This window comes from Myotis myotis, unplaced genomic scaffold (genome assembly GCF_014108235.1).
Source record: "Myotis myotis isolate mMyoMyo1 unplaced genomic scaffold, mMyoMyo1.p scaffold_m19_p_1, whole genome shotgun sequence".
In the NCBI taxonomy this organism is placed as follows: domain Eukaryota; kingdom Metazoa; phylum Chordata; class Mammalia; order Chiroptera; family Vespertilionidae; genus Myotis; species Myotis myotis.
The window spans coordinates 112,345,885-112,362,084 of NW_023416313.1; the positions used below are offsets into that span (position 1 = coordinate 112,345,885).

A 16,200-nucleotide genomic window follows, 5' to 3' on the forward strand; every position below is an offset into this window, starting at 1 on the left:
GTTAGAGGGATCAGGCCAGCAGGGGAGAGCAGTTAGGGGGATCAGGCCAGCAGGCAGGTGAGCAGTTAGGTGCCAGCAGCCCTGAGGGGTCCCGGATTAGGGAGGGTGCAGGCCAGGCTGAGGAACTCCCTGCTCCCGTGTACAAATTTCGTGCACTGGGCCTCTAGTATACTAATAAAATATATAATATATACAAACAATATTATGAAAATTTCAAATTTCTGTTTGTCTTAAATCTTATTTCCTTTAAAATGTTTAGAATTTTACATCTTTTCATGAAAGCTTCACAGAAAATGATATATTCAGAGGCATTAACAATAAAATGTCAATGATAATCCATGCCATATATTTAAAACATGCTTTTATGGTCACATGTAGGTTTTGTTTTTCTCTTTGAGCAATAAACAGAAATAGAATCCTGGTCTCCACCTCAATTCACGACTTAAACCTATACTGAAGTATCATCTTCAATTAATATAACATTGCACAGTTTTAAAGTAGAATTTATCCTCCTACCTCACTTTCCAGATCATCAGCAACCATTACTTCCTAAATTAAAAAAAGAAGAAATGTATTTTCATTTTTGACAGTTTCTTTGAAAAAACTTGAGCTTGGCAAATATCTTTTAAAAGAACTGGCACCTGTCTTTAAGAGTGGAACAAGGATGCCCATTCTTACTGTCTGCTCTCTGAGATGTCAGTCACTCTTCTCACTCTGCAGGCTCGGGAGCATCTCTGATTCTTCTGGACACCATCAATTATCAACACCTACTTGCTCTTCCTTCTCACATTTTCTGTCTACTCCTTCCTCTCCAATCCAACAGCCCCAACCTAAAGTTGTTTGTTACTACTACATACCAACAGTATTCTCTGTTCTTATATCAGACATAAAAGTTTCATGTAAAGGTCCCAGTGAGATAGAACTTTCCTCAAGGCAATGGCCTGATTTTAGTTCCCTTAGCACCTAGCACCCTGACTTGATGTGACAGGCAATTATTAACAATTTATTACTGATGGTGATTACTGATAGCAAAATAGTTTTGGATTTTTTTATTATGCAGATTATTTACCTCATTTAGCTGTAGCTGTAAACCATTGACTTTATCCAATAATATTCTCTGTTCTTGCTGAATTTTTCTCAACCTTTCTTTCAAATCTCCATTTTCAATCTGGAGATCCTTAAATAGTAAAGATAATAAGTGAGTGCTAGACCAGTGGTTCTCAACCTTCCTTATGCCACGACCCTTTAATACAGTTCCTCATGTTGTGGTGACCCCCAATTTCATTGTTACTAATTGAACATAATTAAAGCATATTGATTAATCACAAAAACAATATGTAATTATATATGTGTTTTCCGATGGTCTTAGGCAACCCCTGTGAAAGGGTCATTCGACCCCCAAAGGGGTCGCGACCCACAGGTTGAGAACCGCTGTGCTAGACCAACCTTAAAAGAGCAATTCTTATGAAAGAATTTTTCTCTTTTACTCTATATACATATATAAAAGCTTTAACTACAGAATTCAATAATTTCAATCACATTCAAATGATTTAAATGCATAGATCAAAAATAACAACACAGAAAATTACAGTCTTATGATATCCAATAAATACAAGTATATACAAGACAGCAAACCATTATGATTCTAATAAAAAGTAAAAGCATCATCTGGAAAAAGGATATAGCAGAAGAATATGCCATTTTCACTTTTGTTTAACACCCTTCACATTTACAAGACTATTCTTAATGCTTTTGTTATGGTTCCACTTTCTTAACACTACATAGTAAATAATAAAACTCCAATAAAATACTTTTGTTTTAGCATATGGAAAATAGCCATTCAAATACCATTATATTCTAATGGTATTTCAGTCGTAAGACAAACCATTCAATTATAGGATTTTCTTCCAACATAAGCCACATAATTATTATTTTTTGAACAATGACAAACGTAAAAGGTAAAAAGTGCTATGTCATTAACAAAATTATTTTTCTTAATCAGCATAAAAATACTTTCAGAAGAAGTTCAAATTTTATTTAGTTATATTAACAACTATCATTTTATCACTATAATTACCTAAAATAAATAGCAATTTATGATTTAGGCCCCAAAAAGATATATTTAAATGAACAAAAAATTATGTGAAGTTGTTAAATTATTTGCTTCCTATTCTATATTAAAGCAATACTTTCTGTAAGATAATACTGACCCAAACTTTCATATCAAAAGTCAATTCTTTCAGAAGGAACTGGATAAGAAAATAGAATCACAAAACCTACCAAGCTACCCTTGCTTCTTCCCCCATTCACTTCCCCCCATTTTTGTTCCCTTTCCCCACCCACCCCACTACCAAAAAAAACATTGAAATTCTTTGCAAAAGAACCTACCAATTTTTTCCCCCTTTTTTACCTGAATGCTTTGGTGCTCCCTCTGATTTGACTTCATATTTACTTCATCTAGCATGTGTGTCATATTTCGCTTTGGTAAAACAAAAGAGAACACAGGTTAACAAGTATGAGAATACAGAAATATGCATTTTCCTCAATAGGCAATAAAGTCAATTAGTGATTTTCAGTTTATCTAACATTAAATTTTGGTGTACATAATGCAAGGCAGCATTGTTTCCATTTAAAACTCCAAGTGGAAAGCATCTTTAAGGATACTGGTTTTAAATAAATCAATTTTAAAATACTATAAAATACACAATTTAAAATCCTTATTGTTAAAGAGTTGTTTTAACCAAAGTCACCAAAATGTGAGAGACTTTGTACTAGACATAAAGCTACAGTTGTGCCATAAAGCATCATTTAGCCATTCCCAAAGGAAGAATTTAGACTTTAAAACAAGGAGGTGGTGGAGGAGACACATAATGTTGAAAGAAAATATGGAAATTATTTCTTTCTTTGAACATTTTAACACTACCCGAGTATGAAATAAAATACCAATGGTGTGGTAAGTAAAAAACAGACAATATTCTGAACAGCGCTATATAAAAGACCTCTAGTGACTTGGTTGGGTATGTGTTGTTTTGTACACTTACTGCTTTCAAACCTTATTCCAGCTTAGAGATCTGCTTTAATAAAAACATAATTATTAAACAAGAGAACAACCGCCTTTTTTTTCACCCAAATTGACTTTTAAATCGACACAATAATTTAGACAACCATTTCTTCCTTCTATTTGAGAGCTAAGAAAAAAAAAGCGAGTGCTTTCATTCTGTAAGATAATTTTATTATGTTTTATATTATTTATTGAGTTTTGTTTAACAAAGTGTTTAAACTATCATTCTAACAAGTCTGGATTTAGATTTACAGGGACAAGTTCCCATTAAAAAAAATATTCTGTAATTACAATTTGGCCCAAAATACATTTCTAGCCTCTGTCCTTCTACCAAAGGACTGTTCTTCATGGGGAATCTGGCCAGTCTCATACCACTTTCATCCCTACCTTCCCTTCAGAGGGTCCTTTCATAACCTGCCCTGTCACTGCTCCATGAAGTGCGTATCACTCCTGTCACTCTGGCCTTGCTAAACATGCGCCTTCATCAGGGGTGTGCATTTGCCATTGCCTCTCTCAGTGAGGCATCTTCCACAGAGCCCTGTGGCTCCCTCTTCACTTCCTTCAGATCTCTGTTCAAATGTCACTTCCTGGAAGAGGCCTTTGTTGACCACACAATCTAAAACAGTACCCTGCCTCTCCCTCTTCATCTCCTAACCCTGTTCCATTGTTCTTCAAAGCATCTGCTATGATCCTAAATACTTGTCTACCTATCAGTCATCTCTCTTACTAGGCTAGGAGTTAGTTCCATGAGTCAGAAACTTTAACACTATGATCTCCCCATCACTTAGAAGAATAATTGGCATATAACAGGTGCTCTACAAATATCTGTTAAGCAAACGGAAATTAAGTTTTATTTTTTTAAACTATCCTGTAGTCTTCTCAGTAACAGGGATTATATGCCCTTTAGTACTGGAAAATATCCTATTTACAGAATATATTTTTAATGTATTCAATAAAAATGGAAGTAAATGAGTTTTTCAGTTCCTAGCAGACTATTAACTCCATGCATTCTTTTAGATTAACACTAAAAGGAATATCATTCATATATTAACATTCAATAGTTCTTTAAATATTTATATATTTCAGAAATCATTTTTCTCAGATTCTAAGTAAGATGGCTGGTACAAACACAACAGTGCACACTTTATTTCACTCTACCCCCCACTTAGGTTATCTGAGAGAGAAGGTTGACACAGTTGCTCCAGATGGAAAAGAAAAGTGACAGCAGACATGGCCCATGCATGAATGTATTACTTAATTCTGATGGATTAAAATGGGAAACATGCTTTAATATAGCTTTCAGATTAAGGTGAGAGGTAGAGAAATGATGCAGAATGATGATCAGAATTGCTCAGAAAGTACCTGTACTTTCTCTTCAGGGTTTGGAAGTGCTCAGGTTCCTCTCACTAGAGAAAAGCTGAAAGCCTGGAAGGAAACAGCCAGCAGAAGAGGAAAGCTGCCTACACTAGCTTTTGAGCAAGATGAAGAGAGTGCCGCAAACCAACCCCGCTGTAACTCGAAGAGATTAGGGCAAAATGATGATATTTACTAAAACTAGGTCACAAAACCAGTGTTAAATAGTGACTTGGTAATAAAATTAGTATGAGGTATGAATTATTTCATGTATTGTGTTTTGTTTTTAAGAAAAGTCCTCATTAAATTAAATACATACAGAGGAGAAGGGAATCAAAATGTTAACAGTAGTATTGAAATCACAATATATAATCAATTTTGAGCTCTGTTTTCTTCATTTCTTATTACGTTGGAAGAATTTTGCCAAAACAGTAAATAAATGATCCGTTATTAAGGGAGAACAGAAAAAGCCGCTATGACCTGCCAGGCTAAAATACATCATTTAAGAATCCCAACCAAGTGCAGTATCTCATACTTCAAAGGGCTGGATGTTGAAGGTCAGCAATCAGGAGGCTACTTATTTCCCATTGGATATATTCATTGTAATTAAAATCCATAGTCTCAAGCTGAGCGATAGTATTTAGATAAAACCTCCAGATCTCAAGACGTAAGTTTTACGTGGGCATGATTAACTGAGCAGAGAGAGAAGAACCTATTAAAACTCAAAACAGTTATGTATAATCTTAAGATCTACCTGTTGTATTGATGGTCCTTTCTTCCAAAGTTCTCTCCCTGAAGATTTAAAGAGATGAGGAACAGAAACAGTGAAACAGCAGGTTAACTCAATTGGATATGAATTCCCTAACTGTACAACTGAGTTCATATGAAAAAACTAAATTTTAAGTTTCCTCTAATGCTTAATACTTTATAGTTCAAATAATAGTGAAATAGCATTTTTGCATCTCAAATTGGCAAAATTTGTGGGATTTTTTGCTATGACAATATCCAGGTAGATAATATTCAATGCTAGGGAGGGAAGAGATGAAAAATGCAATATTAAAAATACCTCTTAATTGAAAAGCAATTTGTCAATATACAATAAAAGCTTGAACAAATGTGGATACCCTGAAACGCCATGATTCAATTTATGGGAATTAATTCTAAGGTTATAATAAAAATATGCTGAAATAATTATGCATAAGGACAGTCACTAAATTGTTATTTATATTAGTAAAAAGTAAAAACTTTAATGATACCTATAGAAAATTTCATAATTAAATTAAACTTAGATAAAATTTTATGCATCAATAAAAATCATATCATAGAAAAAATATTTACGAGGGAAAAGCCTATAAAATATATTACACTTAGTAATCTACAGTTCATTCCAGGTGACCTCGATTTCATGCATAGGAGAAGAGTGCAAGGATAGGCCTCAAAATGTCAATAGAGGCTCCACTGTAGTAGGCATGAAAGACTAATTTTATTTGTTGTACTCTTCTATGTTTTCCAATTTCTCTTTAATAAGCACAGAAAAATACTTGGTACAAGTATTCAATAAATATTGGGTGAATATTTTACATACAGGTTTGAACAATGATTCTTTAAAATTATAAGTATAAAAGTTAAGAGTTTCAACCCCCCCAAATATATATCTAACTAAAACACTTGATTTGACCTTTATACTCAGTTCATAAATTATTCCACAGTATAGTAGGCTTTAGTGATAAACTAAACAATATTTGCAACACATATTGCCTCAGTAACGAATATTTTGCTTCTTACAAACTAAAGTTCTACCTCCTAAATCTTTAAAAGCTGTTCCTTATTATTCTGGACTTTTCTAGTTAGAGAAAACTTCTGGTACCTTTGTTGGTATTTTCTGACGCAGTCTTCAATAAGGTTAGAATGTCAAGATTGTCACCAATTCTTGCATAGTAAGAACTATCATGGCCAAAGGCATCCAGCAAGCTTACATCAGCACCATTTTTAATTAAGACTTCTACAGCATCTTTGCAACCATATTCACAACCTAGCATGAGAGCAGTTCTAAAAGAGAAGATGGAGAATAAAAAACCTTGAGACAGATCTAAGAAAATATTTAGAAATCTTCTTCCAGAGCTCCCATTTCTAAAGAACAAATACTACTTTAAAAAATCATCCTTATTGCAGATTCAAATTTCACTCTATGTTTTAATCTTATATTTTTACGTCACTGCATTTATAAAAACATGTGCTTTGTGTTTTAGTTTGCAGAGCTAAAGTATGTATCACTTTATAGACATTTGTTTCCTACTTCTACTCCCAAACTAACTCCCTTTATTCCTGTCCTACTATGTCCTACAAGTCAATTACCACAAATAACCACCAGCTCAAAACTACAATAAACCCAAACTATCCAAGACCCTTCATGAACTGAACCACAACATGCAAACCTCCCCAATGAATCCCTTCTACATCAAACAAAATAAGAACCAAATTCTTGTTCCTCATTTATTTTTTTTTAGAAGAGCCTTGCTTCTCCTATCTGGAGACCTTCACATCTTCACACCTAATTTTATTTTATTTTATTTTTATTTTATTTTTTTTATTGCTTAAAGTATTACAAAGAGTATTACATATGTCTCCTTTTTTTTCCCCCGTCCTTGACAATCCCCTCCTCGAATAAACCTTCCTCGATTAACCCCATTAACATGGATTTCTGGTTTATTCTGCCATCACAGAATCATCAGCACTAAACGCTTAACAATATATCGGCAAATAGTAATAATGTAACAAAATAATTAAATCATCATGCAAATTTAGAAGGATCCTAGCAATTATTGTGCCCAATTCTCTATTTTTATTGCTGAGGAAACCAACGCCTAATGAAATGAAGTGAGTTATCTTATATCTAACTGTCTTCAATTGTGAATATTGGATTTCATAAGGAAACTGATTCTTGCTTTACTCTACTAGTTATGTTCTATTTCTCTTTTATACTCTCTAATAGTTACTGGTATACAATTTTATATAAAACAGGCATTAACAAAGCTTTTGTTATTGGGGGAAATGCTATATATAGATAGGGCAGTGAATAAAATGAAACTTGAACACAGTGTCAGAACTGAAGATTTTAATTTATTTTTAAAACATCTACTATTTACTCTATATAATACACACTGCCCTACCTCATTGATTTTTTTTGGAGGGGGCGGGAAAGGCAGAGAAATTCCAATTTAAAAAAAAAATAACAGAGACAAACATGCTTGGAAAAATATAAAAGCAATAAAAAATAAAAATAAAGCCTTATATATGGATCAACCAGATCATCCCTCTCTGATACTAAAATTTATTTTTAAGACATACTTGGAACCAGATTATAATATTTGCAGAAAAAATACAAAAAGCCACTTTCTTAATAATCATGTCAATGATTTAACTGCTTAAGAATTTCTTCCTTTGAGATGCCTGAACAATAAAAACAGTTAGTGCTAAAAAACCTGACATCTAAAGCCTTTATACTGCTCCACTTCCAATGAACTACAAACAATAGGATACATGTTTAGAAAAATAAAATTAAGTCAAAAGAAACCAACAACTTCACTGAATCATCTGTAAAATCCCAGAAACTCATTATAAATTATTCAACAAGTGGAGGGGCTGTTTTTCAGGTACCTTGTTGTCCAAAACTTTATGACCATAAACCCTAGAATTATAATATAGTAAGCACTATGAAATATCAGACCTAGAAAAGGGGAAAGCGAGAATCACAGATAGAAATTGTAAGTGCACACCAACTAAAATAGCATCAAATACAGAAGCAAAAATAAACTAAGGGAATCGTGGGATAGAGAATGAACTCAGTGTCACAGAAGGAGGTGGCATTGTGCCTGAGCAGGATAAGGAGAAAAACACCTTGAGAAAATCAGTACTGAAACATGTCAAGCTCCAGGAACCAAAAGACTCATTAACAAAGTAGACTGTAGATCTTATTTTTTATTCTTCTCCCTTGTATCTTATTTAAGCCCATTTTATGAAACATTTTCATAAAGCTTAAAATAACTGGGGTCCTCGTTTGTTAATTCTTTGATTGGAAGACAAGCCCTAATCATTGCTTATATTTTGCATTTACCCGTCATCTTCCCCTATGTGCCTCTCCATCCTTCTTCAGCAGACTTTGAAGAAAAATAAGTGGTGCTAATTCCAAGGAAGGGCTGAACCAAAAGGGATGGAAAGGCTATCACAGCAGCAGAATTTCAGAATCACTGTGCATGCAGCTGGTGTGTGGGGAGCTGTGATTAAAAAAAAAAATTTACCTGTTTTGTTTGTCTCTGGAATTAATCTCTGCTCCTCTATCTATTAGCAGTTGACATATTGTTGGCCTACACATCTGAGTAGCTAGAACAAGTGGTGTCCGCCCATCCTAAACAACAAGAAAAATAAAAAGTATTAAGACAACAAATCACCCAAAACATAAAAGCTAGAACACAGGAGTTGAAATGAGAATAAACATAAATGGACTTACTACATCTTTGGCATTCACTGAGGCACCATGGTCACAAAGCAGCTGTATGCTAGAAGGACAGTCTGCCATAGCTTTGAGGAACAAAGGAAAATGATAAATAATGAACAGCTGTTGGTAAGACATATGTGGTGTTTTGCTAGGTCCACATAAGGGATAAATTCTTCATTTTCAAGACTACCAAGCTTCACATCACTCACTCTCAGTTTAGCATTATAAGCAGCAATTTTCTCTCTCTCTCTCTTTCTCTTTCTCTCTCTCTCTCTCCTCCCCTGGGTAATGATTAACAAAACAAAAAAAATGCAAGTGGAGTGGGACAATAATGTGTGGTGGTATATAGATAAACCAAAATATATACATCCTATCTAATAATAGACAAGCATGGTAATTAACCGTACCTCCGACACACTTCCCACTGGCTAATCAGGGCAATATGCAAATTAACTGTCAACCAAGATGACGGCCTGCAGCCAGGCAGCTGAAGCGAACAGGAGGCTTGGTTGCCCCAGTGATGGAGGAAGCCAAGGTTCCCCACCTGCCGCCGCCCGGCTCTGAGCTCCTGAAGCAACAGCTCCAAAAGATACAATGTTTCAATTATAGAAGCTAAAAGATGGCAGTTAATTTGCATATACCAGCTGCAAGCAAAAACTGAAGACGACATGGAGGCCAAGTGGTACAGAAGGGAGCTAAGTAGAGGCTGCGAGGACAGAAACAGAGCCAAGGCTGCGGAGGTGGGAGGCGGGAGGTGGGAGGGCAAGCCCAGCCGCAGTGGCTGCGAGCAGGAGGGGCAGTGGCTGGGAGGGGAAGGGGCAGCGGCTTGGAAAACCCAGCCACAGCGGCTTGGAGCGGGAGGGGCAGCGGCTGGGAGCAGGAGGGGCAGCAGCTTGGAGGGGAAGGGGCAGTGGCTTGGAGGGAAAGGGGCAGCAGCTGGGAGTGGGAGGGCAAGCCCAACCACTGTGGCTGGGAGCATAAGGGGCAGCGGCTGGGATCGGGAGGGCAAGCCCAGCCCCAGCGGCTGGGAGCAGGAGGGGCAGTGGCTGGGAGCGGGAGGGAAGCTCAACTGCAGCCACTGGGATCAGAGGGCAAGCCCAGCCCCAGGGGATGGGTACGGGAGGGCAAGCCCAGCCCCAGCCCCTGGGATCGGAAGGGCAAGCCCGGCCGCAGGGGATGGGTGCGGGAGGGCAAGCCCAGCCCCAATGACTGGGATGGGAGGGCAAACCCAGCCCAGTGGATGGGAGCAGGAGGGCAAGCCCAACCACTGTGGCTGGGAGCATAAGGGGCAGCGGCTTAGAGCAGAAGGGGCAGTGGCTTGGAGGGGAAGGGGCAGCAGCTGGGAGCAGGAGGGAATGCCCAGCCACAGTGGCTTGGAGCGGGAGGGGCAGCGGCTGGGAGAGGAAGGGGCAGAGGCTGGGAGTGGGAGGGCAAGCCCAGCCCCAGCCACTGGGATCGGAAGGGCAAGCCCAGCCCCAGGGATAGGGAGTGGGAGGGCAAGCCCAACCACTGTGGCTGGGAGCATAAGGGGCAGCGGCTGGGGGCGGGAGGGGCAGCGGCTTGGAGGGGAAGGGGCAGCGGCTGGGAGTGGGAGGGAAAGACCAGCTGCAGGGGCTTGAAGCGGGAGCAAAGACCGCCTCAGCGAGTTTCACTCCCTTCTCTGCTTTGCTCCAGCTGCACGAAGCCCTATTCTTGCAGGAATATTCCTGCAACGGGCCTCTAGTCCTAGATAATAAAAGACTAATATGCTAAGTGTCAGGTCGACCAGTCCGCCATTCAACCAATCAAAACATAATATGCTAATGATATGCTAAGGCCGCTCAACCACTTGCTATGATGTGCACTGACCACCAAGGGGCAGACACTCAGATCAGGTTAGCTTGCTGCTGAGGTCTGGCCAATTGGAACTGAGCGAGATGGGCTGGACATGCCCTGGAGCCCTCCCGCTGTTCCTCCGTGGCTGGCCAACCTCCCGCGTCTCTCCCTGGCCCGATTGTGCACCAGTGGTGTCCCTCAGCCTGGCCTGCGCCCTCTTGCAATCTGGGACCCCTCGGGGGATGTTGGAGAGCCAGTTTCGGCCCAATCCTGCAGGCCAGGCCGAGGGACCCCACTGGTGCACGAATTCGGGCACCAGGCCTCTAGTCTAATCTAATAAAAGACAAACATGCAAATTGACCGCACCTTTGCTACGCCTTAAGCCATGCCCACCAGCCAATCAGAGCGACTATTGCAAATTAACCCAACCAAGATGGCGGCTGGCAGCCACGGAGCTGAAGCAAGCAGGAGGCTTGGTTGCTATAGTGATGGAGAAAGCCAAGCTTCCCGGCCGGCTCTGAGCTCCACTGAAGGCAACAAAGTTTCAATTGTAGAAGATAAATAAACCCCAGATACCTGCTTTCAGCCTGCTGTGGCCACGGAGCTGAAGCGAGCAGGAGCTGGCTCTGAGCTCCACTGAAGGCAACAAAGTTTCAATTATAGAAGGTAAATAAATCCCAGAATAAAAAAAGAAAAAGAAAAAAAGGAGAGGCTGGGAGCTTCTGTTGCTGGAGGGGCTTGGCCAGCCTGAAAACGTCCCTCAGCCCCTCCTCCAGACTGGCCAGGCACCCCAGTGGGGAACCCCACCCTAAAGGGGGTGTGTTCAGCCTGTAAACAGCTATCAGCCTCTCACCCAGACTGGCCAAACCTCCTTGGGGTGAGGGTCCCCACTGGCGGGGGGGAGGGGGCTTGACCAGCCTGCAAACAGCCATCAGCCCCTTACCCAGGCTGGTCAGGCAACCCAGCAGGACCCCCACCCTGATCCGGGACACCCTTCAGTGCAAACGAGCCAGCCCCCACCCGTGCACCAGGCCTCTATCCTATATAATAAAAGGGTAATATGCATCTTGACCCTAACCACAAAATGACTGGGAATGACTGGTCACTATGACACACACTGACCACCAGGGGGCAGACGCTCAATGCAGGAGCTGCCCCCTGGTGGTTAGTGCGCTCCCACAGCGGGAGCTCTGCTCAGCCACAAGCCAGGCTGATGGCTGCCAGCACAGCGGTGGTGGCAGGAGCCTCTGCCACCTCCTCAGCAGCACTAAGGATGTCCAACTGCAGCTTAGGCCTGCTCCCCGCTGGCAAGTGGACATCCCCCGAGGGCTCCCGGGCTGCCAGAGGGATGTCTGACTGCCAGCTTAGGCCCAATTCCCCAGGGAGCGGGCTTAAGCCAGCAGGTGGTCATCCCCCAAGGGGTCCCAGACTGCGAGAGGGCACAGGCCGGGCTGAGGGACCCCTCTGAATGCACAAACTTTTGTGCACTGGGCCTCTGGTATATTAATAACTGTCTAAGCTGAGTAAAGAGTATAGGTGTTTGCCCTGGTCAGTGCTCAGTGGTTAGAGCATTAGCCCTATGGACTGAAGGGTCTCAGGTTTGATTCTGTTCAGGGGCATGTACCTCGGTTGCAGGCTTGATCCCTAGCCCTGGTCAGTGTGTGTGTGGGAGGTAACCAATTGATGTGTCTCTCTCATATAGATGTTTCTCTCTGTCTCTCCCCCACCCTTCCACTCTCTAAAAATCAATAGAAAAAATATCCTCAGGTGAGGATTAACAAAAAAACAACAACAAAAAGAGTACAGGTGTTTTAATATAATATTCTCTCTAACTTTATGTATGTTGGACATTTTCCACAATAAATAGTTAATATAATTTTTAAAAAGTGATTATCAATAATGTTGGATTAATTTTTTAAAAACTAGGAAAAGGTAGTAAGAGAACAGAAATATCATGTGTCATATTCATATTTTAGAAAGCAGCAAAATAATTTTTAAAATTCCATCAAGCATAGCAAATTAGCATTACAAATATAAATTTTTAAAAATTATTTTAAATTTAATATTTGAATTTGTCTTGATGATTCCATAAAAGCTTGATAGCACATCACTTGTGAATCTAAGCTTCTGTTTTTATTTAAGTAGCAATACAAAATTATCAGCAAAAATAAAAACTATATAGTGTCCTTGCTGGTGTGGTTCAGGGGTTAGAGCATCAATCCATGTACTGAAGGGTTTCTGGTTGGATTCCTCATCAAGGGCACGTACCTGGGTTGCAGGTTCGATCCTGGCCCTGGTCAGGGCACGTGTAGGAGGCAACCAATGAGGGTGTCTCTCTCACATCAATGTTTCTTTTCTCTCTCTCTCTCTCTCTCTCTCTCTCTCTCTCTCTCTCTCTCTCTCCCTCCCTCCCTCCCTCCCTCCCTCCCTCCCTCCCTCCCTTCCCTCCACTGTCTCTAAAACAGCAATGAAAAACATATCCTCTGGTGAGGATTAACAAAAATAAAATCTATAGTAACTCACAGGGGTCATTACAAGGCTTAAGTGATAATGTATGTAAAAATGCTTTGCAAATAATACCATTCTACACAAAAATGTATTGTGTAAAAATTAAACTATTATAAAAGCACAAAAAATATAAAAAGAAAAAATTAAAAGAAAATGTAGGAATAAAAGTTTAAAGGAAATTTGAAGTACAATGCATGTTTAATGCAAACCACTTTAATCTACTGCAGATAGTCCATATATGTGAGAAGAAAGGTAAGTATTTTTTTCTTTCTTTCTTTTGGCCTTCTAATAAACTGAAGGAGTGTCAGGTTTAGAAGAATCAAATGGCAGGTCAAACATTACATTCCAAAAATACTTAATATCCAACTTTTTTCTAAGTATTTTAAGACACCTAAAGAATACAGATAAATTTAGATATACAACTAAGAGTAATAAACTCTGCGAAATGATTAGTATAAATATTTTTTAAAATATAGCATATTACAGTGACATGAAATTCAGCACTAACACCTCTAACCAAATAATCACCACCACCCTTAATTAAGAAATTACTACATGCTAGGCTCTATTCATGATTTAATCATAATTACTGCAGTAGTATTAACTTCACGTTTTAAAATTAATTTCAGAGAGGGAGAGGGAAAGAGAGACAGAAACATCAATGATGAGAGAGAATCACTGATCAGCTGCCTCCTACACGTCTCACACTGAGGATCAAGCCCACAACCCCAGCATGTGCCCTCTGGGTTCACTGCTCGATGCTTAACCACTGAACAACACTGGCTGGGCTTAACTTTATTTTGAAGATGAGAAAAATGAAGTTCAGACATGTTAATTAGGTAAATGTAGTTTTCAAGAAAGAGAAAAATCTTCCTCCCATTTCTCCTGCCAATTCCCAAACTAACTCACTGATTCTCATTCTCATTCTCATTCTCTCTCTCTCTCTCTCTCTCTCTCTCTCTCTCTCTCTCCTTCTCTCACGCCCCCCACCCCCATCCCCCTGCTCCCCACCCCCACTACTGGAGATCCCTGATATTAGGTTTATTCATCTTTGGACTTTTAGTATCTAGAAAACTGACCAGTAAATATTGACTGAATGAATCTTTCTAAGCTGTACAATCTAAAAATATATATATTCAAATTTGAGTAAAAAAATTATAATATTCTATTTCTCCATACAAATATATGCATGTTAAAACTTTCAAATTAATATAAGTGCCTAGCCATTTTAACAAATATTTCTTTCTGTCCAAGTGCAATCTTTGCTTACCAGCATCATGAAGTGCGGTTCTTCCCTGCAGGTCTGCATGTTCAGTGGGACAATTATACTGTTAAAATACAAAAACTTAGTCATCTAGAAGAGTTTTATTTTAAAATTAAATAACTGGACTCCAATTAACAGGTGTTAATCTTAAAATATTCCATTAAAAACACACCAAAAACTCTAGATAAGCCACTAAATATTTTCACATGAAACAAACATAATAATGTTATACTGTAAATTTAACAATATTTCACCAAACAGGAAAACATATGGCACATTACAATAGCCTGGTACATATAAACTACGTTATAGTTTGGATTTTGTATGTTTTTTTCCAGCATGGGTTAAAACATGAACTGAATCAGAAAAAACAAATGAGTTCTGCTGCTTAACTTAGTGGCGAAAATGTTTATGAAAATGTATGACTGGACCCTGTAACTGAAAATTCAGCCCACTAGTTCATAGAATTTTTTGGCTGCCTGATTACATGTTTAACTAGCGGTTAATATTATTTAGCTTAAGTTATGGATGCTTATTAAAAACAGATAGATCCTATGTTGTCTCGCTTTATCTTATTGCCATATACCAGACAACAGAAAATTCCAATCTCCAGCTAATGTCAACAGGAAGGCCATGTCTTTTGTTATTTATTTTTAATACACTGAGTTATGCAATTCACTTCCCTCAGAGTTTTTGCTCTTTATTGTTCACATTCTTTCACAAATGTTGGAAAAAATATTATGTAAGCTAATAGTCAAAATTAGCCTACTATTTTCTTTGATCTCAAATTCCAAAAACACATTAAAAACACATCTATTATTTGCAATTAAAATAATAAAGCCAAAATATTAACCACTTTTACTACCTGTAGAAGTTTTTGTAGGCACAATGCATGTCCATACTTTGCAGCCAGGTGAAGAGCATTTCTTCCTATAAAAGAAATAATTTAAAATACATGAGAATTTTTCCACAGAAATATGATTCATTTTTTCAAAGGTAATTGACAGGATACTTAATTTGTAAGCATGCTTTCAGTTTCTAAGATGTTTCATCTGGGTTGATATTTTAAGATATAATTGTACACACCAAAAAATGAAGGTGGGAAGAAAAATTAAATGGCCTCCATGGCTTTGCTGGCACATATGCTCTGACTGGCATATTTCGCTTAGCATAATGCTTTCCAGTTCCATCCATGTTGTTGCAAATGGTAAGAATTCCTTTTTTTTATAGCAGTGTAGTATTCCATCATATAGATGTCCCACAGTTTTCTAATCCATTCATCTGCTGATGGGCACTTAGGCTGTTTCCAAATCTTAGCTATTGTAAATTGTGCTGCTATGAACATAGGGGTGCATATATCCTTTCTGATTGGTGTTTCTGTTTTCCTGGAATATATTCCTAGAAGTGGAATTACTGGGTCAAATGGGAGTTCCATTTTTAATTTTTTGAGGAAATGCCATACTGTTTCCCATAGTGGTTGCACCAGCCTGCATTCCCACCAGCAGTGCATGAGGATTCCTTTTTCTCCACATCCTCGCCAGCACTTGTTGTTTGTTGATGATAGCCATTCTGACAGGTGTGACATGGTATCTCATTGTTGGTTTGATTTACATCTCTCGGATGATTAGTGACTTTGAGCATGTTTTCATATGTCTCTCGGCCTTCTGTATGTCCTCTTTCAAAAGGTGTCTATTTAGGTCCTTC

The 16,200-nt window shown here is 38.8% G+C and overlaps 1 protein-coding gene across 3 annotated transcripts in view; it reads right to left on the minus strand.

The window, feature by feature from the left end:
• UACA (uveal autoantigen with coiled-coil domains and ankyrin repeats) overlaps window positions 1-16,200 on the minus strand; it is a 119,976-nt gene that overhangs the window by 30,474 nt on the left and 73,302 nt on the right. For 2 of the 3 annotated variants that reach the window (XM_036347575.1, XM_036347583.1), the window contains exons 4-12: window positions 15,362-15,426; window positions 14,503-14,560; window positions 8,922-8,992; window positions 8,713-8,819; window positions 6,282-6,463; window positions 5,169-5,206; window positions 2,411-2,479; window positions 1,070-1,177; window positions 517-549 (exon numbers count right to left, since the gene is read on the minus strand). In XM_036347575.1, the coding sequence (XP_036203468.1) occupies window positions 517-549; window positions 1,070-1,177; window positions 2,411-2,479; window positions 5,169-5,206; window positions 6,282-6,463; window positions 8,713-8,819; window positions 8,922-8,992; window positions 14,503-14,560; window positions 15,362-15,426 (731 nt within the window). Of the gene's footprint in view, window positions 1-516; window positions 550-1,069; window positions 1,178-2,410; window positions 2,480-5,168; window positions 5,207-6,281; window positions 6,464-8,712; window positions 8,820-8,921; window positions 8,993-11,300; window positions 11,361-14,502; window positions 14,561-15,361; window positions 15,427-16,200 lie in introns of all 3 variants that reach the window. The other variant, XM_036347567.1, reaches the window with a different exon arrangement.